The 22,719-nt window shown below is 64.4% G+C and overlaps 9 protein-coding genes across 9 annotated transcripts; 5 read left to right on the plus strand and 4 right to left on the minus strand.

Annotated features, from left to right (window-relative positions):
- Positions 1 to 390: 390 nt before the first annotated feature.
- On the minus strand, positions 391 to 1,469 carry LOC62_03G005125 (uncharacterized protein). The gene is made up of 3 exons (XM_062771651.1): positions 1,121 to 1,469; positions 908 to 1,054; positions 391 to 840 (listed from the first exon to the last, which is right to left on the minus strand). The coding sequence occupies exons 1-3, from the start codon at positions 1,342 to 1,344 to the stop codon at positions 564 to 566; spliced, it is 648 nt and encodes a 215-aa protein (XP_062627635.1). The 5' UTR covers positions 1,345 to 1,469; the 3' UTR covers positions 391 to 563.
- A 346-nt stretch (positions 1,470 to 1,815) lies between these two features.
- Positions 1,816 to 3,305, minus strand: SYS1. Its single transcript, XM_062771652.1, has 4 exons — positions 3,252 to 3,305; positions 2,473 to 3,200; positions 2,128 to 2,305; positions 1,816 to 2,003 (listed from the first exon to the last, which is right to left on the minus strand). Exons 2-4 carry the CDS (start codon positions 2,652 to 2,654, stop codon positions 1,911 to 1,913), a joined length of 453 nt encoding a protein of 150 aa, XP_062627636.1. The 5' UTR covers positions 2,655 to 3,200; positions 3,252 to 3,305; the 3' UTR covers positions 1,816 to 1,910.
- A 567-nt stretch (positions 3,306 to 3,872) lies between these two features.
- Positions 3,873 to 5,008, plus strand: LOC62_03G005127 (uncharacterized protein; the record flags this gene model as incomplete). Its single annotated transcript, XM_062771653.1, has 3 exons — positions 3,873 to 4,022; positions 4,061 to 4,202; positions 4,263 to 5,008. The coding sequence occupies 3 exons, from the start codon at positions 3,873 to 3,875 to the stop codon at positions 5,006 to 5,008; spliced, it is 1,038 nt and encodes a 345-aa protein (XP_062627637.1).
- Positions 5,009 to 6,423: 1,415 nt separating this feature from the next.
- Positions 6,424 to 9,528, plus strand: LCB2 (Serine palmitoyltransferase 2). The gene is made up of 2 exons (XM_062771654.1): positions 6,424 to 8,635; positions 8,714 to 9,528. The coding sequence occupies exons 1-2, from the start codon at positions 6,666 to 6,668 to the stop codon at positions 8,916 to 8,918; spliced, it is 2,175 nt and encodes a 724-aa protein (XP_062627638.1). The 5' UTR covers positions 6,424 to 6,665; the 3' UTR covers positions 8,919 to 9,528.
- Positions 9,529 to 11,557: 2,029 nt separating this feature from the next.
- radE_0 (Efflux pump radE) lies at positions 11,558 to 13,399 on the minus strand (the record flags this gene model as incomplete). Its single annotated transcript, XM_062771655.1, has 5 exons — positions 11,558 to 11,813; positions 11,933 to 12,323; positions 12,376 to 12,818; positions 12,855 to 13,111; positions 13,175 to 13,399. The coding sequence occupies 5 exons, from the start codon at positions 13,397 to 13,399 to the stop codon at positions 11,558 to 11,560; spliced, it is 1,572 nt and encodes a 523-aa protein (XP_062627639.1).
- Positions 13,400 to 15,018: 1,619 nt separating this feature from the next.
- Positions 15,019 to 15,791, plus strand: LOC62_03G005131 (uncharacterized protein; the record flags this gene model as incomplete). The annotated part of the gene is made up of 2 exons (XM_062771656.1): positions 15,019 to 15,134; positions 15,173 to 15,791. The coding sequence occupies 2 exons, from the start codon at positions 15,019 to 15,021 to the stop codon at positions 15,789 to 15,791; spliced, it is 735 nt and encodes a 244-aa protein (XP_062627640.1).
- Positions 15,792 to 16,256: 465 nt separating this feature from the next.
- Positions 16,257 to 16,684, plus strand: LOC62_03G005132 (uncharacterized protein; the record flags this gene model as incomplete). The annotated part of the gene is made up of 2 exons (XM_062771657.1): positions 16,257 to 16,320; positions 16,359 to 16,684. 2 exons carry the CDS (start codon positions 16,257 to 16,259, stop codon positions 16,682 to 16,684), a joined length of 390 nt encoding a protein of 129 aa, XP_062627641.1.
- A 1,049-nt stretch (positions 16,685 to 17,733) lies between these two features.
- LOC62_03G005133 (uncharacterized protein) lies at positions 17,734 to 19,233 on the plus strand (the record flags this gene model as incomplete). Its single annotated transcript, XM_062771658.1, has 4 exons — positions 17,734 to 17,800; positions 17,861 to 18,491; positions 18,821 to 18,924; positions 18,983 to 19,233. The coding sequence occupies 4 exons, from the start codon at positions 17,734 to 17,736 to the stop codon at positions 19,231 to 19,233; spliced, it is 1,053 nt and encodes a 350-aa protein (XP_062627642.1).
- A 416-nt stretch (positions 19,234 to 19,649) lies between these two features.
- Positions 19,650 to 21,422, minus strand: pnbA_0 (Para-nitrobenzyl esterase; the record flags this gene model as incomplete). Its single annotated transcript, XM_062771659.1, has 3 exons — positions 19,650 to 20,814; positions 20,872 to 21,135; positions 21,211 to 21,422. The coding sequence occupies 3 exons, from the start codon at positions 21,420 to 21,422 to the stop codon at positions 19,650 to 19,652; spliced, it is 1,641 nt and encodes a 546-aa protein (XP_062627643.1).
- Positions 21,423 to 22,719: the final 1,297 nt, after the last annotated feature.

Consider the following 22,719-nt stretch of genomic DNA (forward strand, 5'->3'; position numbering starts at 1 on the left):
ACTGGCCGAGGCAAGCTTGGTTCACGGCGGGCTGAGTTGGGTTCAGTCATCAGCCGTCACTCAACTCAACTGAGCTGAGCGCCGCGCAGCCCGCAACTGATTGGCACGAGACAAGGTTGGTGGCGCCGGGGAGGGGCGGCAGCGGCGGGGTGAACTGAACCAGTACCGGCGTCGGCCGTTCCGAGGGAACCGGCGCGGTGTAGATCTCGGCGAGGGAGGCGCCAAGCAGCACGGATACACGGGTCACAGCCTCGGCGAGTACGGTGTAGTGCGCTTGCGCCGAGCCGGGCAGCCCTGGCCAGACACGCACCGTCTCATCTCATAGCCGCGGCTATCGAGCAGCCGCCGGCAGTTGGCGTTGGGCGCTACAGCCGATACGATGATATCGTCGTCGTGTAATGCTGCTGCATCTTTCTACTGTCTCGTGCGGGCGGCCTACTGCCCTTGCTCCGCACGTCGTGTCGCTCGTCGCGGCGTCGATACTCACTCACGTCGCGGCTACTCCGCAGCGTCGCTACTCACGCCGTCGTGGCAACTCACACCGTCGGCACCTAACAGCCAGCTTACACTTCAGCAGCCTCCTCGGAGCCCTTATCGCTCCCCACCCCCCCATGGCCCTCAGCGACCCACACGCCGCGCGGCTCAGCCTCCTCGCCAGCCGAGCCCGCCTCGCTGCGCACCTCCAGCCAGACGCCCTGCGCCGTCTCGAGCTCGCGCAGCGTCTGGCCCCACGCCGAGGGCGCGGGGAGGGGTTGGCGGCGCGAGAGGGTGAAGAGCGTTTCGAACACGAGCGCTGCGGTGAGGAGCAGGGCGGAGATCCAGGTCAGGATGTGGGTTGGGCTGGGGTGGGTCAGCTTGCCAAGTGGCACTGGCTCGCGCGGCAGCTCGCTGCCGCCGCCGCACTCACCCCTCGCGCCACGTCCGCAACGCGGTAATGCACGTCGCTACGCTCAGGCCATACGCGACGAGCACGCCCTGCACGGCGACCTCGACGCCAGTCTTCGCGTACGCGGGGGTTCGGCAGTGTTCGCAGCGGAAGTAGCGCGTGTTGAGGCTGGAAGGTCAGCACCGAGTAGCGCGCCGCGAGCACGGCCACACGGCCCAGGCAGGGCCCACTTACACGACGGCGGTGAACGCAAGCAGCAGACTAGCCCACACAATAACGGCCACCTGCACGCCCTCGTTGGCCCAGTACCAGTTCCCCAGCGTGCTCCCGGCACAGATGATGCTGCCGAACGCCAGGCCGGAGGAGAGGACAAGCAGAGAGGTGTGGAGCAGCGACGCGGTCGCGGGTACGGAGAGGGTGTGTGCGCGGAAGATTGACATGGCCGAGGTGAGTGTCATTGTTGGGGGTGGGTGGGCTTGGCTTGGCTTGCTTCTTGTCTTGTCTTCTGTCTTTCTGTCGGGTCGACTGCTGTCGCCTTGTCGTGCTGCTCCTCTGCGCGCTGCCTGGTCGCGTTTGCTGCTCTGCAAAATGTACAACGCTGCATGTACCACTATCACGACGACACAACACGACGCGTCAGCGTTGCATTCTTCGCACCCACCCCACCCACCCCCCTCGATGCGATGCGCCGGGTAGTGAGCGAGCGAGCTAAGAGCTGGCTGGTCATGTGAAAGTGGCAGGAGGCGGCGGCGCCGAGGGGGGTGGGGGAGTGCACCGCCTCTTGGGTCGTGGCGTCCCGCGCCGGCATTCAACCTGCAATATGCATCAGTGCAAGTAGTGGGCAGTGGGCCTCGGCTCGCTCCACTACGAGTCAGTCAGCAGCACCGCTGTTGTACGTCGAGTGCGCGTCAAGTGAGTGCACGCCGGAGCACGTTCCACCAACGCGTCATTCCTCTATCGCACATATTATCTTCGCAGCCAGCCACTAGCCCCGCCAGCCGACAAACCACAAACACGTGCATCTCTACGTCGTTGTCCGCTCTCGCTCCGTCAACTCGAGCGTCTCGTCCTGGCTCCATACGTCGAGGTCGGAGGACATTTCGCGCTTGACGCAGAGCTGAGAGCGAGCGTCAGCGAGCGAGCCTGGGAGGGAGAAGAGCTTGGGTTTGGGCAAGGAGCGGCGATACGCGAGTCGAGGCAAACGCCCGACTTTGCGGTCCCCTCTCCACAGCGCCACGTACCTGCTCCCCCACCACAATCATCAAAATCGCGCCCAGCGCCTGCACGACCCAGAAGAACAGGCTCGTCGGGAACGACTTGGCGTAGTAGCACGTTACGAGCAGGTGCAGAAAGTTGAGGGTGAGCGAGAAGTCGAGGATGGCCGTTGGGCGTCGGATCATGTAGTATAGTGGGACGACACTGGGTGTGGGCGTTAGGGGGGTGTCGACGAAGGAGCAGGGAGCAGGCAGTGAGGGTGGGCGAGTGACTTGGCACAGCGTCACGACAACGCTGGCCTCGCCATCGCTAGACCACACCTCCGCCTCGCCCGCTCGCTGCGCTCGCGGGCTCGGCGCCGCGCGACTCACTCAACCGCACACGCCACGATCCAAGCCAAGCCAATCAACCACCCGCGCCGCTCGTCGACGCCATAATCCGTCTCGTCGACCGCGGCGTCGTCGTTCGCCTTGCCGACCTTCTTCCCGCCCGACCAAGCGCCGCGGAGCTTGGCCCACGCGCCGTCGACCGGCACCGCCGGCCGGGCGGCCATTTCCCGCCAGTCCAAGATGTGGCCGGTGGTGCTCGGCCCGCCGGAGTAGGTGAGCAGTGCGGGTGTTGTGAGGCCCGAAAGGAGAGGCGGGACGAGGAAGGAGAGGGTCAGGTAGTGGATTGTTTGGAGGCATATGATCTGTTAGGAGCGGCGCCGGCGGAGGGCGCGGTGGAGAAGGTCGCGGAGGAGGAGGTTGGGCAGCATTGTCGTGTGGTGGTGGTGTGGTGGGGGTTGTGGTGATGTGGTGGGGGTTGTGGTGATGTGGTGTTCGGCGTTCGTTGTGACGTCGAGGTGGAGTTGTTATGCACAGTCGGTAGTCGGATAAAGAGCGCAGCAGCAGCAGCAGCATGCACAATCGCGGCAATATGCGCACCACACGCATCCCACGTCCACCACAGGATCAAGGGCGACGAGGGCGGTGGGCAGAGACGGGGCAAAAGGTCAAGGGACAGTGAGAACCGGCAGCGGTAAGGCGACGAGGTCAGCGTCGAGGACACGAGGGCGGCGGGTACGGCAACGGCACCACAACCCACCTGGGATATGATTCTGCGCGTGTCAGCTCCATTCTGCGCGTCGCTTGCTCTGCTGCCCACTTACAGGACTGGGTCCCAACCCTGCACGCGCATGCGAACCATTGCGGGCGTTGAGAGGGAGATGCAAGATGAGAGATGGTGATGGTGGTCGACAGGCTCATTAACCTTATACAACGAGGGACACGGCGTGTGCCGCATCACGTGACCGGCCCACGCCGCCCACCCTCTCGCTCTCCGCGCCGAGGCCCGCGACCCGGCCTGTTCGGGACAAGATCCATCTCGTCGTCCATCAGCCTGCCTTGTTGTCACTCTACCCACCATCATGTACACGCCCCCGCATCTCCGCAAGCGGGGTAGTGCCGCCGCGCTGCCGGACGGGCGGGTGAGCTCGGCCAGCGTGCACAGCAGCAGCTCAGCAACGAGCACGAGCACGGACACGCGCGACCAGCGCCATCGACGGCCGCCAAGCTCGACCAACTCGTTGCCACGGCGCACGACCATCCCGCCCGCCAGCAGCGCAGTGTACCCGCGCTCAACGCCGACGCCGACCGTCCCCCTGCCGACGACACCGCGCCTGCTCTCTATCAGCACGGCGCCAAGCCCAGCGCGTACGCCTGTGCCATTGCAGCAGCGCACCCCGCGACCGGGCCTCAGCGTGCTGGCTAACACGTCCCCGGGGGCCGAGATGCGCCCGACAAGACGCACGTTCTCCGCGCCGCCGGGCGAGATGGAGCTGCTTGCAAGTGTTTCGCGCTCTGGCGGGCTCGAGGACGGCGGCGACGCGCTCAAGGATCTCGACGTGCAGCGCCGCTTCAGGACATATATTGATGAAAGAGTATGTGTAGGTTGTGGGGGTGAGCTGACGCCCGCCAGATCCATAGGCATCATATCGAGCACCCGCCCGGATCGGGGAGCGAAGGCGAGCTCGAGAGCCTCCAGAGCTTGGTGCTCCTCTTCCGCAAGTTGCGCGAAGGGGTCGTCGCGAGCCATCGGCTGGACGACTTTGCGATTGAGGGTGAGTGAGCACGCGTCGCCTCGCCAAGCAACAAGGCCCACTAACACCGCGCGTGTGCAGTCTTCGAATCGTCGGTCCAGTACGCCGTGCATGCGCGTAATGCGCCGCAGCTGCTCTCGGCGCTCAGCGGGCTCGTGCCGGGGCTGTACCTCGCCGTGGACGCCGAGAAGGCGAGAATAGCCAAGCACGGTGCCGACGGCGGGGAGGGCACGCCGAACGGCCGGACTGCGCCGGCAAATGGCACATCAGCGCCAATGAGCACGCCCAACACGCTCGACGACTCGCCGCCCCTCACGCCGACGGCGCCCTCGCCGCCGTCCCCGCACCCGAACAACCGGACGCACTTTGCGTCTCTATTGCTGCTGTACCACCTCGTCCACTCCCCAAGGGAGGTATACCACGCGACCTATGTCGCGCTCGCGCTGCCGCCCCGCCGGCGGCCCAGCGCCCCGCCGTTCGTCGACCCCGCACAGCTGGAATTCGCGCGCACCGCCGCGAAAGCGATGGCTCCGGAATCGTTTGACCCCCTGCTCTTTTCGCGCCTGGTAGGCGGACACGCAGACAGGAACCTCGGCGCGGCGGACGAGCCGGCCGACGCGCTCGAGCGCGCTTTGCTCGCGTGGGCGTCGCCCAAGATCCGGGCCACGGCCGGCGCGCTGCTCAAACGCGCATATACCGGCACGAGCGTCGACTGGGCCGCCAAGCTGCTGTGTATGGAGGGCTCGCGCGGCGAGCGCGGCGTGCATCTCTGGGCTATGGCGAACGGCGTGGTTGTTGACGACGCGGGGTGGGTCAAGCTGAGGTAGGGGGGAGTACAGGGCCGCGCCGTGCATCCGTTAGAAGTGTACAACAATTGTAACCATACCAACTACTTGCATCTTGTATCATCATCGAGCAGACGGGTTGAAAGCGCCACAACGAGGCGAGCCACAAAAAGTCCGCGCACCAGAGTCCCTGTTTGCTTGGCTCGCTCGCACCGGCGGCCACGCCCTGCACGCTGACCAAAAGTCGCGAACTCGACATCTTGACTGCCCAACAATCGATACGCTTAAAATGGGATCGAGCGGGCGCGCCGTACTGGCGCAGTCACCGCTCGTACTCGACAGGGCGTACCGAGACGGAAATCTCGCTGCGTTATCCAAGGTGGTCGCGAGCTCTCCTTGAGCGAGTGGGCTGCGCGCTGGCAGCGACTCGAGCTAGCTCTTGCTAGCTCGTGCTGCCAGCGACGGGTGGGCAGTGGACATTGTTTTGTGGTGTATGCACGTGCGCTGCTTGCTTGAGTGACGACGGCGACGAGCTCGCTCCCAGACAGCACGGCAACGGGTGGTGGGTGGGATACAGCGCCGTGGTCCTCCCTCGTCGTCACATCTCCCCCAAGCGAGGCGAGCAAGCGCGCGCGCGCGCCAGTCCCATACGCGCGACGATCTACGCGGCACGAGTTACGATTCCAGCGGCGTGGCAGTAGCAGCGGTGTGCGAGCAAAGACGCGACGAGGAGAGCGAGTCACGGGGTAGTAGACGCCTGCCCGGCGCGCGGGAGCGTGAGAAGGAGGCCAACGACGCGGCGCGGCTCATTTAGCGTGCTTCTTGCTGGCTCGCTCCAGCGCGCTCCCACGAAGTGCCGCGCGTGCCGGCCACGCAGACAATAGCACTGCACGGGAGTGAGGCGAGTGGCACTGCGTCGACGAGTAGGAGGAGGAGCCATCATGACTCGGGACAATAGTGGAGCGTGTCGCTGGCGCGCGGCTCGAGCGAGCAGGCAGGCGCCTGGCGCCGCTGCACGGGCCAGCGGAGAGTGCCCGACGCGCGTCCAGCGGGCTTTCGCCGGATGTTCGGGGGCTGCTGTGAGCCCGCTGAGCTTGCGTGGGGAGTGTGTGCGGCGTGAGCCGCATGCATAGAGGACGAGGAGGTGGAGCAGTAAAGTTGCAGAGTGGCTGCTTCACTGCATGTGACCCACCCACCGCTGAACGAGCCCACTAGTCGTCACCCCACGGCCGCCGCTATTCTCGCCTCCCACGTAACCACGCGGGATTTGTAATAGGGTATTTGTAATGCACTAGTGGCGGGAGTATATTTTCCTAATTGGCAGTCAATTAGGACCCACGTCGGTCGATGCAAGCGGGGTGCGCGCTGGCTGGGTGGGTCGACGCGGCGCGACACACCCACCCTGCCTGCCCTACTCCACGCCCGTCAACATCTTGTCGCACCCATCTCCCCTTCGTCGCCATCACACCTCACAGCGTCAAGACGCAGCAGCAGCACACCGACAAGGACACCAATACGAAGGCCAAGAGCACGCCTGTCCCAGCCAGCTAGCGAACGCAGCCGACGACGGGCATCGAGCAACGCCGAGCAGACGAGCTCATCAACCCCCGGGGACCCTGAAAACCAGAAACCCAGAGAGAGAGTCCAGACGCCAGATACCCAGACGTACGCCCACAGCCCACAACACCAACAACGCACCATGCCCCGCACCCGGGCGTCCAAGACCACTACCAAGACGGCGTCGCCCGAGCGCGCGCGCCCCGAGTCGCCGACCTCGACCGCGAGCATCAGCTCGAACGGCTCGGCTTCCGCGTCGCGCCTCTTCCGCTCGTCGCCGGCCAAGCCCGTCGTGTCCAAGGAGCCGCCGACGGCGCGCAGCGCGCTGCTCGACGTGCTCTCGCGCCCGCGCGCGGCCGGCGCAGCGCTGACGTACGACTCGAGCCCGTACGTCCCCGACGGTGCGGGCGGCGAGGCGGAAGACGAGGCGTCGGACCAGAGCACCATCTCGTCGTACGCGTCCACGTCGAGCACGCTCTCGCGCTCCCCGTCAGACGAGGAGCTCGCCCGCCTCTACCGCACGTACCTCGAGACGCCGTTCGTCAAGATCAAGAGCATCTTCAAGCACTCGGAATTCGGCCACGACAACAACCCCAACTGGCGCTGGACGTCCCAGTACAACCCCGCCGAGCCGGTCACGCTCGAGGAGGAGCCCGACGCGCCGTTCGTCGTCCTGCTCACGACGTACCTCTCCTACCTTTTGCTTATCGTCCTGGGTCACATCCGCGACTTCTTCGGCAAGCGCTTCTACCCCAGCCACTACTCGCATCTCCTCCCCTACAACGGGTACGCCGCGCTTCACTCCGACTTTGACTCGTTCTACACGCGCCGTCTCAAGTCGAGGCTCGATGACTGCTTCTCGCGCCCCGTCACGGGTGTTCCCGGCCGCACGATCATGCTGCTCGACCGCTACTCGAACGACGAGTACGAGACGTTCCACCTCTCGGGCAAGGTCACGCGCGCGCTCAATGTCTCGTCGTACAACTATCTTGGCTTTGCGTCCTCGTCGGGCGGCTGCGCCGATGCCGTCGAGGAAGGAATTCGTCGCTACGGCGTCGCTGGCGGCGCTACCCGCCACGACTCGGGCACGCTCGACCTTCACAACGAGGCCGAGAAGCTCGTCGCTCAGTTTGTGGGCACCGAGGACTCGATGATTGTCTCCATGGGCTTTGCGACCAACTCGACCACCATCCCCGCGCTGGTCGACAAGGGATGTCTGGTCATTTCCGACGAGTTCAACCACGCGTCTATCCGTTTCGGTGTGCGTCTCTCCGGCGCCTCGGTCCGTACCTTCAAGCACAACGACATGCAGGCGCTCGAGGAGTTGCTGCGTGACGTTGTTGCCCACGGCCAGCCCCGTACCCACCGCCCCTGGAAGAAGATTCTCGTCATGGTCGAAGGCCTGTACTCTATGGAGGGCACCCTCGTCAACCTCCCTGTTCTTCTCGACCTCAAGCAGCGCTACAAGTTTTATCTGTATGTCGACGAGGCCCACTCGGTTGGCGCCATGGGCCCCAACGGCCGTGGTGTCTGCGACTACTTTGGCATCGACCCCCGCGAGGTCGACATTCTCATGGGCACGTTCACAAAGTCGTTTGGCGCCGCTGGCGGCTACATTGCAGGCAACAAGGACATTATCGACTCGCTCCGCGTCAAGTCGCACGCGTTTGCGTACGCCGAGGCCATGTCCCCGCCGATTCTTGTCCAGATCATCGCGTCCATGTCGGCTATCATGGGTGTCGCCCCGCCGCTCAACCCGCCGCTTGACCGCGAGGCGTTTGACAATGACGACTCGTCGGCGCTGTCGGTGTGGAGCCGCAGCGTGTCGTTTGGCCCTACTTCTCGCGAGGCCCTGCCCTCTTGGATGACCCTCCCACCGGCCATGGCTAACGGCACCGAGGGCAGAGAAAAGCTCAGACGTCTGGCCTTCAACTCGCGTTACCTGTCGTCTGGTCTGCGCAAGCTCGGCTTTATCGTCTATGGCCACCGCGACTCGCCGATCATCCCGCTGCTTCTGTTCAACCCCGGCAAGATGGGCATGTTCTCGAGGATGATGCTGAACCGTGTCGGGCCTGACAAGACGCCTATTGCTGTGGTTATTGTCGCGTATCCGTGAGTGTGGTGTGAGCCCGTCGCCGCCGGCGGCGGGCGATGGTCGACGGTCGGTGTGTACCCGCTAACTCCCCCCAGCGCCACCCCCCTCATCACCTCCCGCGTCCGCTTCTGTCTCTCTGCATCGCACACCAAGAACGACATTGACCTCTTGTTGCGCGCCGTCGACGAGGTCGGCGACATTCTCTCGCTCAAGTACACCAAGGAGCGGTGGCCAGTGGACAAGGTCATTGCCAGTGCCGAGGAGCTGGTGGCGGCGCACAATCTTGATGATGTGCAATAAGCGCGAGAGTCACGAGCGGCGTCAGCCGCGAGTGCGCCAGTGCCACTTGCGACGTGTGCCGCGCGAGCGCCACTGCCACAATTGCGACTCTGCAGCGCGACGACACGACGACGACGTCGTCGACGATGACAACAACCCCACAACCACACCCCGCGGAAGCTACATACATGCTCCGCCGCAGACATGTCTGCTCATTTTCATTAGTAGCGCGCGTCCGGATACCTAGGCATGCATTTAATACAGGAGCGAGGCTACGAGCACGCGAAGCGTGCGAGTTGCCGCGGGGGCTCAAGCTGCTACGGTGTGACCCTCCTAGACCCCACCCTATCGCCCACTGACGATGGTGTACGCGCCCAGCTCGGCAGCACCACAGCGCACGGTGGCCACCACGACCTGGCCATACGGCCGCGTGTACTGCGAGTGGAGGATGTTGAGCTCCTCGGCAGGCACCCACCCACGGGCGGTGAAGCACGCGCCGTCGACGACGACGGGCACGTCGCGCCCGTTGAGGGTCACGCTGGCGGATGTGATGGGGGCGGGGGCGGTACCGGAGATGGTGTACTCGACGGTCGAGGCGCCGTACCCGGTCTCGACAGCGAGGATGAGCTCGCCGTCGGTTCCAGCTCCGCCCTCCACGCCGGCAGCGCCACCCTCAGCGCGCAGGGGTGCCCCGAGCGCCGGGGTGCGGCCTGGCACGGGGCGCGGAACGCCGCCCTCGAACGCGGCCGCGAGCCCCAGCAGAGCGGCATCATCCCACGCCCTCCCTGCGAACGTGAGGCCGAAGGGCATGCCAATGTCCCCGTCGAGCCCCATCGGCACGCTGACCGTCGGCACGCCGAGGTGCCGGACCCACAGGTTGCCGTTGGCGACCCACGTGCCGTCGCGCGTCGCGATGCTGTGGGAGGCGGGGTTGGCGTCTGCGTCGGCCGGCGCGACGTCCGCCAACGTGGGGAACGCGAGGGCGTGCAGGTTGTTCTCGTCCATCCAGGCCTCGAGCAGCTCGACCCGCGCCCGGTTGAGGCCCTTGACGCCGTCGCCGATCGTCGGGATGTCGGCGGGGGGTCGCACGCCCTTCGCTACAATGCCGACGTAGTGCCCCATCTCCATGTCGTCGCCGTAGTCGCCCTTTATCTGGCCCAGAGGCAAAGGGAACACTTTCTCCGCGTCGACGGCGGCGAAAGTGCTCGGGGTACCCCCGTTGGCGGCGAGGAAGTCGTCGAGCGCGAACGCGGCCAGGTCAACCAGCTCGTGGTGCCAGAACGCCTCGGGGACGTACGCTGGCGCCAGGCCCCCCTGGAACCAGTCCTTGCCCCTGCTGCCATCGCGCACCTCGTAGCTGTCCCTCACTGGCAGGGTGTCGAGGTAGACCACCTCGGCGCCGAGCGATTCGAGGTGCGCCGCCGCGGCGCTGGCTAGGGCTATGACGCTGGGACGCGTGGGGATGTGCGCGTCGCCGCCTAGGAAGCAGCGCGGGAAGCCTACGCGTTTGCCTGCGAGCGGGCGGTCGCTCGTCGCAGCCGCCAAGGCGGGGTAGTTTGCCGGGCGCAGCTGCGAGCTGGGCTTGATGGGCACCCAGTCCTGCGCGCGCCAGAAGTTGCCCCGCGTGTCGTTGTCGTCGGCAACGATCACGTCCAGAACCGCCAGCATGTCCCCCATTGACCGCGTATGGGGCACGACCACGTCCATCGTGGGCACGAGGGGCCAGTTGCCGCGGATAGACAGCACGCCCCAGGACGGCGTGTACGCGACGAGCGCGTTGGCGCTCGCCGGTGCGCGGCCGGAGGACCACGTCTCCTCGCCGAGCCCGAACGCGCCGAAGGACGCGGCCGTGGCGGTCCCGCTACCGTTGGAGCTGCCGCTCGCCCAGGCGGATGTCAAAAACGCGCCGTTGTAAGGGCTCTCCGCGCGCCCGTGCAGCCCGCGCTGCATGCCCCCGTTGGCCATGGGCGGCATGGTGGTCAGGCCGAGCAGGATGGCGCCGGCCGCGCGTAGTCGGGAAATGACGAAGCTGTCCTCGCTCGCGATGAGGTGCTCGAAGGCGGGCGAGCCGGCGCTCACGGGCAGGTTGGCCGCCTTGTAGCTGTCCTTGGCGGTATACGGGATTCCGTCGAGGGGAGACAGCGGCGTGCCGGCTGCGCGCCGGAGGTCGGAGGCGCGCGCTTCGGCGAAGATTGTCGGCGAGAGGACTGGGACGGAGTTGACGCGCGGACCGTGGTGGTCGTCTGGCGAGGTCAGCGAGCGAGCGGGGGAGCGGGAAGTGCTGGGATGAGAGTAGGAGGGGCACTCACACGCCGCAATGCGCCGGAGGTACGCCTCGACGAGGGCCACCGCCGTCGTCCTGCCTTCGTCGAGCGCCGCGCGCAGCTCTGCAATGCTCGCTTCTGTCACTTCCATCGTGTTGAGTTGGGGGTATTACATGCCTTGCAGAGCGCGAATGGGCGAGATATATGTGCACAAAGTTGGAACCCAGGTGCCAAGAGTAAAGCCTGATCGGAGACTCCGCGCGGCTATCGGCCCGCAAAGGTGGGGTGGGGGCGGCTGCGTAAGCGCCGGCGGATGGCCCGGGGCGGCAAGATAGACGCGACGATGCAATGCAATGATACAGATACAGTTGTCCCTCCCCCAGTGTATGCAGTGTCCTAGTAGTGCTCCGCGAGCGCGCTGGCCACCTTGCTCCGCTTCCTCAGCGCGGGCCCGTACACAATAAGCAGACATGGAGCAGCCGCCAGCGCCAAGCTCACGCTCGCGACGACCGTCGAGGCAATCTCGTACCCCAGGTTCTTGTACATTGTGTGTGCGAACAGCGGGAACGTCGCCGCGAAGAGGTTGCGCACGAAGGAGTGGGACGCTTGCGCCGAGGAGGAGAAGGTTTCGTATGCGTCGGCGAGGTAGTTGCTGGACGAGAGTTAGCGAGCGGACCCAGCACGGAGGAGGCAAGTCGGCCCCTGGCTCAGCTCGGCAGCCTGCGGCTGCCTCGCTTCGCCACGCCGCGTACTCACTACAACCCCGCGTACATCATGTACACGCCCCAAAGCGCCAGACTCAGAAACATGGCCGGCACGCCCCAGGATATGCTGGCGCGCCCGGTCCACGCAAAGCCGTACATGCTCAGCGGGAAGATGAGCCCGCCCGCGGCCGCCCAGTAGAGGCGGACCTCTGGCGCGGCGCGGCCCGTGGCGCTGCGTGCTGTGGCGCGGCGGTACAGGTATTCCTGGTGATAGTTGGTCACGAAGCCCAGCACGCCGCCCACGAGCGTGGTCAGCAGCACCATGCCGAGCAGGCCGGGGCTCCAGCCGTACTGCGCGAAGACTAGCAGGGTCGACGACGTGCCGAGGAAGATGCAGCCCCAGTTGAAGGCGATCCACAGCGTGAGCGAGGTGACGATGGGCTCTGTGACGAGGTATTCTGCGCGAGCGGCGTCAGCCGCGAGCTGGAGGGGGATGGTCATGGCACTCACTCAGAGGCCGGATCGCCGTGATGGTGAGCATCTCGAGCATGCTCTTCTTCGGCCCGAACGAGCGCGCGACGTGCGGCACGCCCGTCTGCTTGGTCAGCCGCGCAGCCTTGCGCGCGAGGAGCACGTCTGCGCGTGTCTCGCGCAGGCACACGATGTTGATGAGTACGCTGACGCCCGCAGCGACGCCTTGCACGCCATAGCACCACTGTATGCCGGCGCGCTGCCCGATCCAGCCGAAACATGCCCCGCCGGACTGGCCGACGAAAGTGAAGAAGACAAACAGGCTCATCGGCAGCCCCCGGTCCCGCGCGTTGAACAGGTCCGCGATCGTGCCCCCGACCATCGAGTTGCCGACCGCGGACGCCATGCCCTGGAACCACCGGGTGGCGAGGAGGCCGGGCAGGGAGCGGGATAGGGCTTGTGGGATGAAGAGGAGGGCGGTTCTGGGGGTTAGCGACACTCTCGGCAGGGACACTTACATGACGCTCGTGACCTGGTAAATGGCGTTGCGCCCAAACAGCTCGCTCATCGGCGCGAGGATCAACGGTGTGATGCTCAGCGCGCCGAGGTACATGGTCAGAGACAGCTCGAAACCAGTGTACGTCGTGTCGAACCACTGCACCCCCCACGTCGCCATGATCCCCACGCTGGTGGCGTTCATGGCCGTCAGGGCGGTGATGAAGACGACCACGCCGACAGTCATGTACTTGCGCCAGGCGGGCCAGTGGAGGGGGTTCTGGGGCGGTGCGTCAGCTGCCACCTGCCACCGCCACTGAAGTGAGCGTGAGATATGACCCACCTCCGGGTCATTCTCGTCCCAGTCGACGATGATCGCGCCGTCGGGGGTACGTTCCTCGGCCTTTGGCGTCGGCGGTGAAGAGGGTGTTGGTGGAGTCAACACCGCGCCCGCCTCGACGTCCTTGTCCTTCTCGGTGTCCACGCGCCGTGTACATAACGTCGTGGCCGAGCTCATCGACGCGGTATCTGTGCTCGGGCTGTCGGTGTCGCGTGCGGGGTGCCCCATACTCTTTCTGGGCGTCGTGTTTGCAGGAGATAGAGTTCGATCAAGCTCGCGACGTCGCGGTCGGCGTCGTGGCTATGGCGCAAGGTCAAGCAAGCAAGTTTCAGCTCGTCGGAGTAAGTACGTGCGTGCGTGTCGGCGTCGCTGCGGCGTGCATGCTGCACACTGCCGCTCGTCGGCATGCCGTTTATGTAGCGCGAGGTAGCGACACTGTGCATGAAAGTCACAAGGAGTGGATGTTGTCGGCCCAAGGCCGCCATCTCGCTTGTATACCCGCCCTTGGAGCCATCCCGCCCGCGGCGTGTCGGACACGACCCGACCCCGGCCAAAGATATCTTTCGTCCACCCCTCGTCCACCCAGTCGGCGTCTCCGGCCTACCGGCGTCCACTCTATCCCCGGGACGGAATGACACGAGCTGATATCGGCTGGGGCCGCTCGTGTGCAGCTGATATCTATGTATCGGGTGGGACCCGCCCGGAGATGCGCGATGCGAGTCGAGCGAGGTGGGGCGTGTTGCATCGCAGCCTCGCTCCGTCGTTTGCTGTCGGATGCCAGGCAGCCGTGCCGGTAGAAGACCCGGTGATGGGGGACATCCTGTGATGATGGGTCACATAAGGAAAGGTGACCGCTCAGTCGGTCAGTCGGTCGGTCATGAGACTTGATGCACGAGTTGAGACAATGTGCGACTCAAAGGTTGTGGAGCAGTCGCGATCAAGAAAGTCGCGACTTGCCCATTCCTCATTTCCCAGTTCCAACGATAACGACGACGATTCATGCTCGCGCGAGTGGCCCAAGCTCGCGCGAGCATGCACTGTGCAGCATCCTGACGCAGGATGACGCCGCGACGCTGCGCAATTCGCCGGTCGAGCGACCGAGCGACCGATAGACCACGACCAGACCACGACCAGACCACGTCGCTGGCGTCGTCGGCGGGTTTGGTGGCGATCGTGAGTGGTTGTAGTGCGACCACGTCGTACTTGCCTTTCTGTGGGTTTTGGGGGCCACACAAGCTGCAACAAGATTGGTGTTTGAGATCGGGCACGCAAGCATGCACGCTCTTATGCAGCCATCAAGCCATGATGCACAAGGAGGAGGAGTGTGCAGCAGCAAGTACCTACCCCGGTTTGCGGCCGAAACATGCACGGCTCGTTGCGGACCCCCAGACAAGCTGGTGGTCGATGATGAGCTCACAGACCTCGTCGCGGCCCTCGCTCTGATAGACTGCGCACGCCGCGCCGCCACCACCCACCAACTGCACCCTAACTCACTGACCACCATGACGCTGCGACGAGCCCCGACACCCTCCTGACGTAGTGCAGATGCACCTCATGCCGTCAATGCCAGCTGGGGAAAGAGAAGAGGAGCGAAGAGGAGCAAAGAGGAGCATGCACCACCTCAAGTCGGTCATAGCAAAGAGCGACCGTGCACTCTCGTCTTGTCTTCGCACCACACACCAACCATGAGCAGAAGCAGTGGCGAGAACACCGACACGAACAAGCACGAGCACCAGCAGCGAGCACGCACACGCTGGCTCGCCACTCCACGACGGCTCCCAGCACTCCACTTTGACGTCTTGCCCCCCCTCCCTTTGCCCAGATCTCCACTGCACACGCCGAACGACATGGTGGGGCTGCGACACCTTGACGACTACTACCGCGACCACGAGCCGATGGACGTGGACGTAGAGTACGAGGCGGTACGTCCGGGTCCCAGCTCGCGCGTTGCCTCGTCAGGAAGGTGAGTTGGCTTTGTTGGACACCAGCAGCTGACCGCAGTATCCTCCCGACGCCGTCGCCCACCCCCTCGCCGCTGGTCGTCACCGCCGCGCTGCCACTAGTCAGCGAAACAGAGTATGAAGCCATCGACGAGGACGAGGTCGCCGTCGAGGTCGACGTCGTTCACGTCGACTATGCGCCACCGTCGCCGGTCGACATCGACACGAGGGAGGCAATGCTCGCGAACCTCACACACCCATGGGCACAGGCCCCGGTGCCAGTGTACGTCCCGCGGCGGAGCAAGGCGCCGCCTACTGCTGCATCGGCAGCGCGGTACGCGACGACGCCCGACGGGCGGCGCGTGCGTCTCCCCGGCGTGGTGGTCGGCGGGGAGATGGACGGCTGGGTCGAGCAGGAGGCGCCTAGCGCCGCCGCAGGGCGCCCCGTGATCGGGGTCAAGAAGAAGCGCGAGCGCTTCGAGCGCGTCGACGACGACGGGGCCGAGACGGCGTCGCTGGCCGACATCACCGGCGGCGTTGGCGGCGTGAGCAAGGCTTTCCGCCGCGCGCTGTCTGCCTCGTCCGGGGGCAGCTCGAGCGCGCCGGCCATGCCTAGTCCCGGATTGTGTGGTGTCGGTGAAGGGCCCCCGACGTTGATGACGCCCATGGGGTTTGCGTAGGGCCAAGGATGTGTAGGTAGCAGCTACGACTTGTGACGACGACGACGACGACGGCGACGATGACAGTGACGACTGTACCATACTGTGTAGTAGTGAGCGAGCATGATGATGCAGAGCTGGTCTCGAGGCGGCGCCGGGACAGTTGCTCTGTGCGCGTCAGTCAAGGCTTGGACACAGCCGCGGCATGCTCTGTGCGCGTCAGACAACGCCGCCGCGTTACTTGCACGCACCGAGCGCACCGAGCGCACCGAGCGCACTGCTTGTTGTCGAGTCAGATCTGAGATCTGAGACAAGTATATATAGTTATTCAACAACAATCTGGCCAGGCATTCCAGTGCAAAAGGCAAAAGTGGAACACGCCGAGATCTGACTGACAGTGAGGCGCCGATCAGAAGAACACTGCGACAACGACATAAATACCCCGCCTCGCGACTCGGATTCCACAACACACTGTCCACCGCCACCATGCGCATCGTCGTACTCGCCACCCTCGCCCTCATCGGCATAGCCACCGCCCTCCCCGTCCTCGGTACGTCCTGCCCTACCGACTGCATCCACTGACGCCAGAACGCGACCCCGCCCCCGCCCCCGCCCCCGCGTGGAACGGCGGCGTCGGCGACACCCACGTCGCCGCGCACCCGCCGCCCACCGCGCGCGACGCCGAGGCGTGGAACCCGCAGCCTGACCCGCCGGGCAGGCAGCACGGTGTGCGCGACGCCGAGCCGTTCAACCCGCAGCCCGACCCGCCGGGCAGGCAGCACGGCGTGCGCGCCGCCGCCGCCGAGCCATTCAACCCGCAGCCGGACCCCCCGGGCCGCGCACACGGCATTGTCGTCGGCACCCTTCCCCCGCTTGTGCAGCTCAACCCCCAGCCTGAGCCTCCGGGTAAGTAGGCGCGCGCGCGCGTGCGAGCACTGGATAATGGAGTATGCAATAGCTGGCCCGTGTTATGGATTTGCTCGTGAAGGACTGCACGGTGCTCGGTCGCCATAAGTGGCAGCAAGAATACTGAACGCGGAACGTGAAGTAATGTGTAGTGACTTGCAGAGTCGCATCTGCCACGACAACCACCGCACACAACCGGCGGGCCCGAGTCCAGCTTCGGGCGTCCGTCGATATCTGTGACGCAGGGCATCTACACATGCCATCTGACCATACACTGACAACACTAATCGTCTTCCCATGACGACAGAGCTTCGTTCCGGGGCAGTAAGGTTTTGAGTTTGACTGACCACGCGCGACGAATCATGTGGCATTCCACGGGTGAACCCAACTGCCTTGTGACTGAACATTCCGACCTGTTCTCGATCTCTGTCCGCACTTGACGCGTTGCACCACAGGTGCTCAACCTTCATTCTTGAGACCATTAAGGTCAGCCTTCGAGAGGGCAGGTCTCGGTGCTATATTGTATGTACCTCACTCTACAGCCCCGCCCCTACAACGCAGCGGTGACAACCCATACCGCCACGTGCCACCGGCAACTAGGGTGAGCAACGAGCCATTAACTGACTTGAACTGACTTGGTGCTACCTGCAGTTGTGCCACCCGCAGCATATGACGCCACAGGCATGTAGCATATGATGCCAAGACTGCCCAGGTCCGGGTGACTCGCTCGCTGCCCTACATATGTATGTCACCTCACCTCCTGACGGGGCGGGCTTTGCGTGTGTGTGGCCCTGAGGAGACCAAGGATGCGACCACCATCGGGGCGGGCGAGCGTCTCTAGCGGCAATTGCTCTGGCGTCATGGCCGATTGTTCGACATCGATAAGGTTCCAACGTCCTAAAGCTAGATGGTACTGGTCATGGGAGTGTGAGACGTCTCCCGTTGGCCATCGTCTTTGGCAACATTACAGTATAAATGAGGGGCTGCCGGGGGGCAGGACGCAGCCCCATTCTCCCTTCAATCACCTACCTCAATCGCTACTACCCTCCACCCCAACATGTCTTACGACTCCGACGACGAAGACTTCTCCCACCTCGGCTCGAGGCTCAAGCGAGGGTCCGGCGGTGAGTTGGATGACACGGAGATGAGATGGCCACTGGCACAACCTGGCTGACGCGGCGGAGGGTACACCGTCTGGCTCGTTCCCGATAGCGCCGAGGTGGCCAAGATCGAGAGCATCCAAAAGGTCATTGGTCTCAAGACGTTGCAGATCTACTCGGACGCTCTGGACAAGGAGCCTGGCTTTGTGCCCGACAACAAGCGATACACCAAGCCGGCCGAGTACCCGCAGGCCGGGGTGCTCATCCTGCCCGGGTCGAACTGCGGCAACACGTCGCAGGCGGGGGTCAAGCGCATGGCTCAGGGGGTTGTGGACGCGTACAAGGGCGGGCACATTCGCGTAGCCTTCGAGTCGACCAACGCTGTCGGCGGCGGCGGCGGTTCGGTGCACGTGCTGATAAACGAGAAGGAGAGCGACATCGCCGCCCTCGAAGAGCTCCGCAGCGCGCTCAAGAGCCGTCTCTGGGGCCCAGCCGACGCCCGCAAGTCCATCCCGACCCCGTACCTCCCGCTTCTCGAGGTCCCTCTGGCCCAGAGCCACAACGTGCACAGAGACGAGGGGATAGACCCAGGCCTCCTCGCTATCCGCGGGAACGCCGAGACTACGGCCAGCAGTTTCAACGGCGCCCTGCCCACCCTCACGCTCACCAAGGTGCTTGTCCTCGGCGCTGGCGAGGTTCCAATCGCCGCCAAGCAGTGAGCAGTTGGTCGGTTGAGGCGTATCGCCGAACGGACATGGAGGTCAGGGAACGGGAAAAGAGAGGAATCAGAACGTAGTGGCAGAATTGGCCGGAATGAATGAATGAACGTTTCCGGGCAAGCAGGCGCGGGCATGGGTTGGAACAGTATGACAGTAGCTGTGTCTGATAGTGCGTTCCGTGTCGATGCGGTACATGTTCTGTTTGCCCGCTGGAATGCTTCGCCGTGGTGTATGACATGAGATCTGGCGGATTGTGGCGGTGTCGATCTCGGCGGTGATCGTGGCAGTGTCACGTCACGCCGATGCAACATATATACGCCCTCAGCATCTGCCTTCTCAATCGCCCCTCCATCATCATCATCATGCACATCGCTGTCCTCCTCGCCACTGTCGCCGCACTGGCCAGTGTCGCATGCCTCCCCGTTGAGCGTAAGTCATGGCACTTGCCTTCCTCCCCTCCTTCCGCGCCTGCTGACCCCCGCCACAGCCCGCGACCCCGCCCCGCTCAACCCCCAGCCCCTACCCCCCGGCATCCTCCACCGCCCGCAATACGGCTACCACCCCGTCATTGCCGCCGACGAGCTCGACCCGATCCCCGAGATCCCCAGCGTGGGCGGGCACCAGCCCCGCCCGAACTGGCAGGGTGGGGCCATCAAGCCGCCTACTGGTGGGCCGTACGCCGTCCATGGTGGTGCAAAGGTCGCTGGGCGCAATGCCGATCCCGACACCGAAGCGTAGGCGGAGTGGCGATCCATTCCCACTCGGCTTCTGTGTGTCGAGTAGCGTCGGGCTATCCACATGCCAACCCGCAAGCAAGTAATGAGAAGAACTTTCCATGTGTTTGGCATTGTTCGCCACCACATTCCACTGTTCCCTCAACACCCGGGACCCCCCCACCCTCGAACGACTGCATCTTCGCGCCACCCGTAATATCATATCCTTTATGCAATCGTACCTGGGCTCTTATCACACCTATGTATGGTTGCGAGTCAGTCAGCTTCGGGGATGCTCTTGCCTTGGATTAGTCTTCCCAACCACCCAGCCGCGCTCCGCCCCAGATTTCCTGATACACTATATCATTCATTGCTTCAGAGTACCGAAAACCCCTAGGTCTTGTATACCTAGGTGGTGCAGCCTTAGTAGGTCTTTTATACCTAGCTGGTGTAGATCTGCCAGTCCCACTGGACAGTGCTGCCCCAGTAGGACGAAGGGCAGGCGCCAATGGTGCCGTTGCCAATGGCGTGGACGTTGGTGCCAGTGACGCCAGTGGTGCCAGTGAAGGTCGACCAGCTGCCGACGGGGAGGACGTTGACAAAGTTGGTCCAGACGTTGCTGACCTCCTCTTCGAGGAGGAGGGTGGTGCCGCTGGGGCTCGGGGCGGACTGGAAGAGGGGGTAGATGTCGTCCGAGTGGCACACGGCGCCGCCAGTGCAGTAGGCGCCAGAGCCGACAGCGTTGGTGGGGTAAGTCACACCCTTGGTCCACTCTCCGACGTAGACGGTGCCGCCGGCAGCAGCGTAGGCGTTGGCGAGGGTACGGGCGGGGCAGCGCCAGGCGCCGTCAGCGATGGTGCGCTCGAGGGTCTGGCGCATGATGTCGCCGGTGGAGTCGGTGGTGGGGAGGGCGTAGGGCGAGCCCGAGGCGAGGAGGGTCGTGGCGCGAGTCGAGCCGAGGAGCGCGCCGAGAACATTCGAGTAGCGGGTCGCGTTGAGCGTGATGGGGGTGGACCAGAGGTACTGGATGGCGCTGCCGGCCTCGTTCTTGGTGTTGGTGATAAGCAGGGGGACGGAAGCGGGCGAGATGGCAAGCGACGAAGGGTTGGAGATGAGGAGGCGGGTAGGGTCCTGGGGGAGGGTGGTGCCGCCCCACGTGGGGCGGATGGCGCCGGTGATGGGGAGGCCGGCGATGGTGGCGGACGCGGTGTTGACGAGCGTGTTCTGCGCCGCGATGAGGGTGCTGACGGGGAGCGCCTGCCAGTTGGCGAACGTGGTGAGCGTGCTTCCCGAGAGCGCGGGCTGCGAGGCAAGCAGCGTCGCGAGCGAGTTGGTCGTGGCGGTGGAGGCGAAGCCGTACGACAGCGGGTCCGACTGGAGGATCATGCTCGAGAACTTGCCGACGGCACCCGACACGCCCCAGAGCGCGCGGATGATGGACGCGCCAGAGTCCTGCCCGCCGAGGGTGATGAGCGAGTTGTCGCCGTAGAAGTCGTTGTGGCGCGCGCGGAGCGTGTTGATGGCGAGCAGGACATCGCGGAGCGCGAAGTTGGGGTCGGTGCCCGAGGGCGCGACGGTGGGCGGGATGTTGCCGAGGACACCGAGGCTGGGGCGGAGCGTCAGCACTCTTGTTTCTTGCCTCCAATCTCACGCCTACACTTACCGGTACTGGATCGCAGCGACAATGATACCGCCGTTAGCGGCCAGCCCAGCGCCGTCAAAGCCAGCAGCGGAGTCCGAGCCAAAGGTGTAAGCGCCGCCGTGGAGCCAGGCCAGCACGGGCTGGTGCGACGTGGCGGTCGCGTCGGCGGGCACGTAGAGCGTGATGTAGAGACAGTCTTCGGACTGGGTGGCCGCCGAGAGGGGGTTGCCGGCGCTCGCCGAGATCTGGGGGCACGAGGGGGGGAGGGCGTTGGTGGTGCCGAGGCTTCACGAGCGAGCGTTAGCGAGCGAGCGGGCACCGGCGTGGCAGTCGTAGTTGCCAGCTGGGATTTGCACTTACGACGTCGTCGCGACCGAGTCGGTCCAGCGGTTCGCCGTACCATAGCGCACAGTGTAGCGACACACGCCCTCCGAGCCATCGGCGTAACCCGTGATGGTGGAGCCGTTCCAGGTAAGCGTGCAGCCTGTCTGGCGCTCGGCGATGGGGGTGGCGACGACGACGCGCGAGGCGAGTGTCGCGAGTGCGGCGAAGAGGACAGAGAAGCGGACCATGGGGTGTTGTAGCAGTTGGTTGTGAAGGAGTGGAGTGGGTGTGGTGGTTGGGTTGGAGGAGGAGGGGGAGGCCAACAGGCGCCTTCTTATACCTTGTCGCGACGGGCTCGGCGGTCGATTCCAGGCCGGGGGAGTTGCTGTCCCCCACCTCTGCAACACACCTTTGACGTGCGACTTCATCCCAAGCTAGATCCATGCCTCACACCGAGCCACGGCACAGCTATGCTCATTGTAGACTGCGTCTGTTGAAGAGGCACCCCCGCCATCCTTTATCAAGCGCCATCCCCACTATTTATCAGGCATGTGGCGTCTGCCGTGCGTCCGAGTCGGCGGCTTGGTGGCGTCGGCGGGTGGCCGGGGGCGCCGTCGCGGTCCGTCTTGGCCGGCACCGTCGCTACAACGGGGAGTACGATCCGCAGCTGTCATGTGTTCTGTACACACGCTCAGCAGGGGCCCGGAACGGGGTGCGCATGTCCCACTTGGTCGACTTGTACGCGCGTCGTTCTGGTGTTCGTGGCGTCTGACCGCCGACAGATCGGATTCCCGCCACCACCGCCTCTTATCTACAATGATGGGTGCGGTGTAAGTTTGTTCTATCTTGATCCGGGCCTGATCTGAGTCAATCGGGGTATGGGTAACTGTGGGTGGTTAAGGGGGGTGGGACATTGGGGGATTGGGGGCGGAAAAGTGCGCGTCGGCCGTGGTAGGGTCGAAGCAAACGCACACGCGACGACCATGCCACTAACTCATCCCACTCGACTGCGACTGTACTGCTCAACAACACACGGCATCGTACCACCCAGACCACCAAACGACATACGTCCACCCAGTTTCTGCAGCCCCGTGCAGATTAAGATTTTGGCTGGGCCAGCAAACATGGTTGTTCGATACTTCCGGCAGGTGGTGTGGCGTCGTCTGGAACAATGGCTGTGGGGAGGGGGGGGGGGTGGCACATAAGTGGGCGAGCATATTGCCATTGTTGGCTTGGCGGCCGGCCAGGCCAAAACTTAACCATGTACATACGTCCTTTGTTGCCTTGTGCAGTGCCCAATACCTCTGCGTGCGCATAGTTCAACGTTCCATCTCCTCGCATTGTCGCGTGGCATGGAAAGGTGTCTCGGTTGGGTTAGTAAAGGTGCCTGCGTGCGGTTTGTAAAGCTACCTCCGCCTCATGGCTTGAACGCTACTCTACACCCGCCCCATTCCACTTGGACAAGAACAAGTGTTGTTGGTCGTGGTCCTCACTGGCCGTCGGCCGCCCTCCAGAATGGTCAAATGTCGTGCTTGATGGTTTGGG

The sequence above is a fragment of the Vanrija pseudolonga genome, chromosome 3 (genome assembly GCF_020906515.1).
Source record: "Vanrija pseudolonga chromosome 3, complete sequence".
In the NCBI taxonomy this organism is placed as follows: domain Eukaryota; kingdom Fungi; phylum Basidiomycota; class Tremellomycetes; order Trichosporonales; family Trichosporonaceae; genus Vanrija; species Vanrija pseudolonga.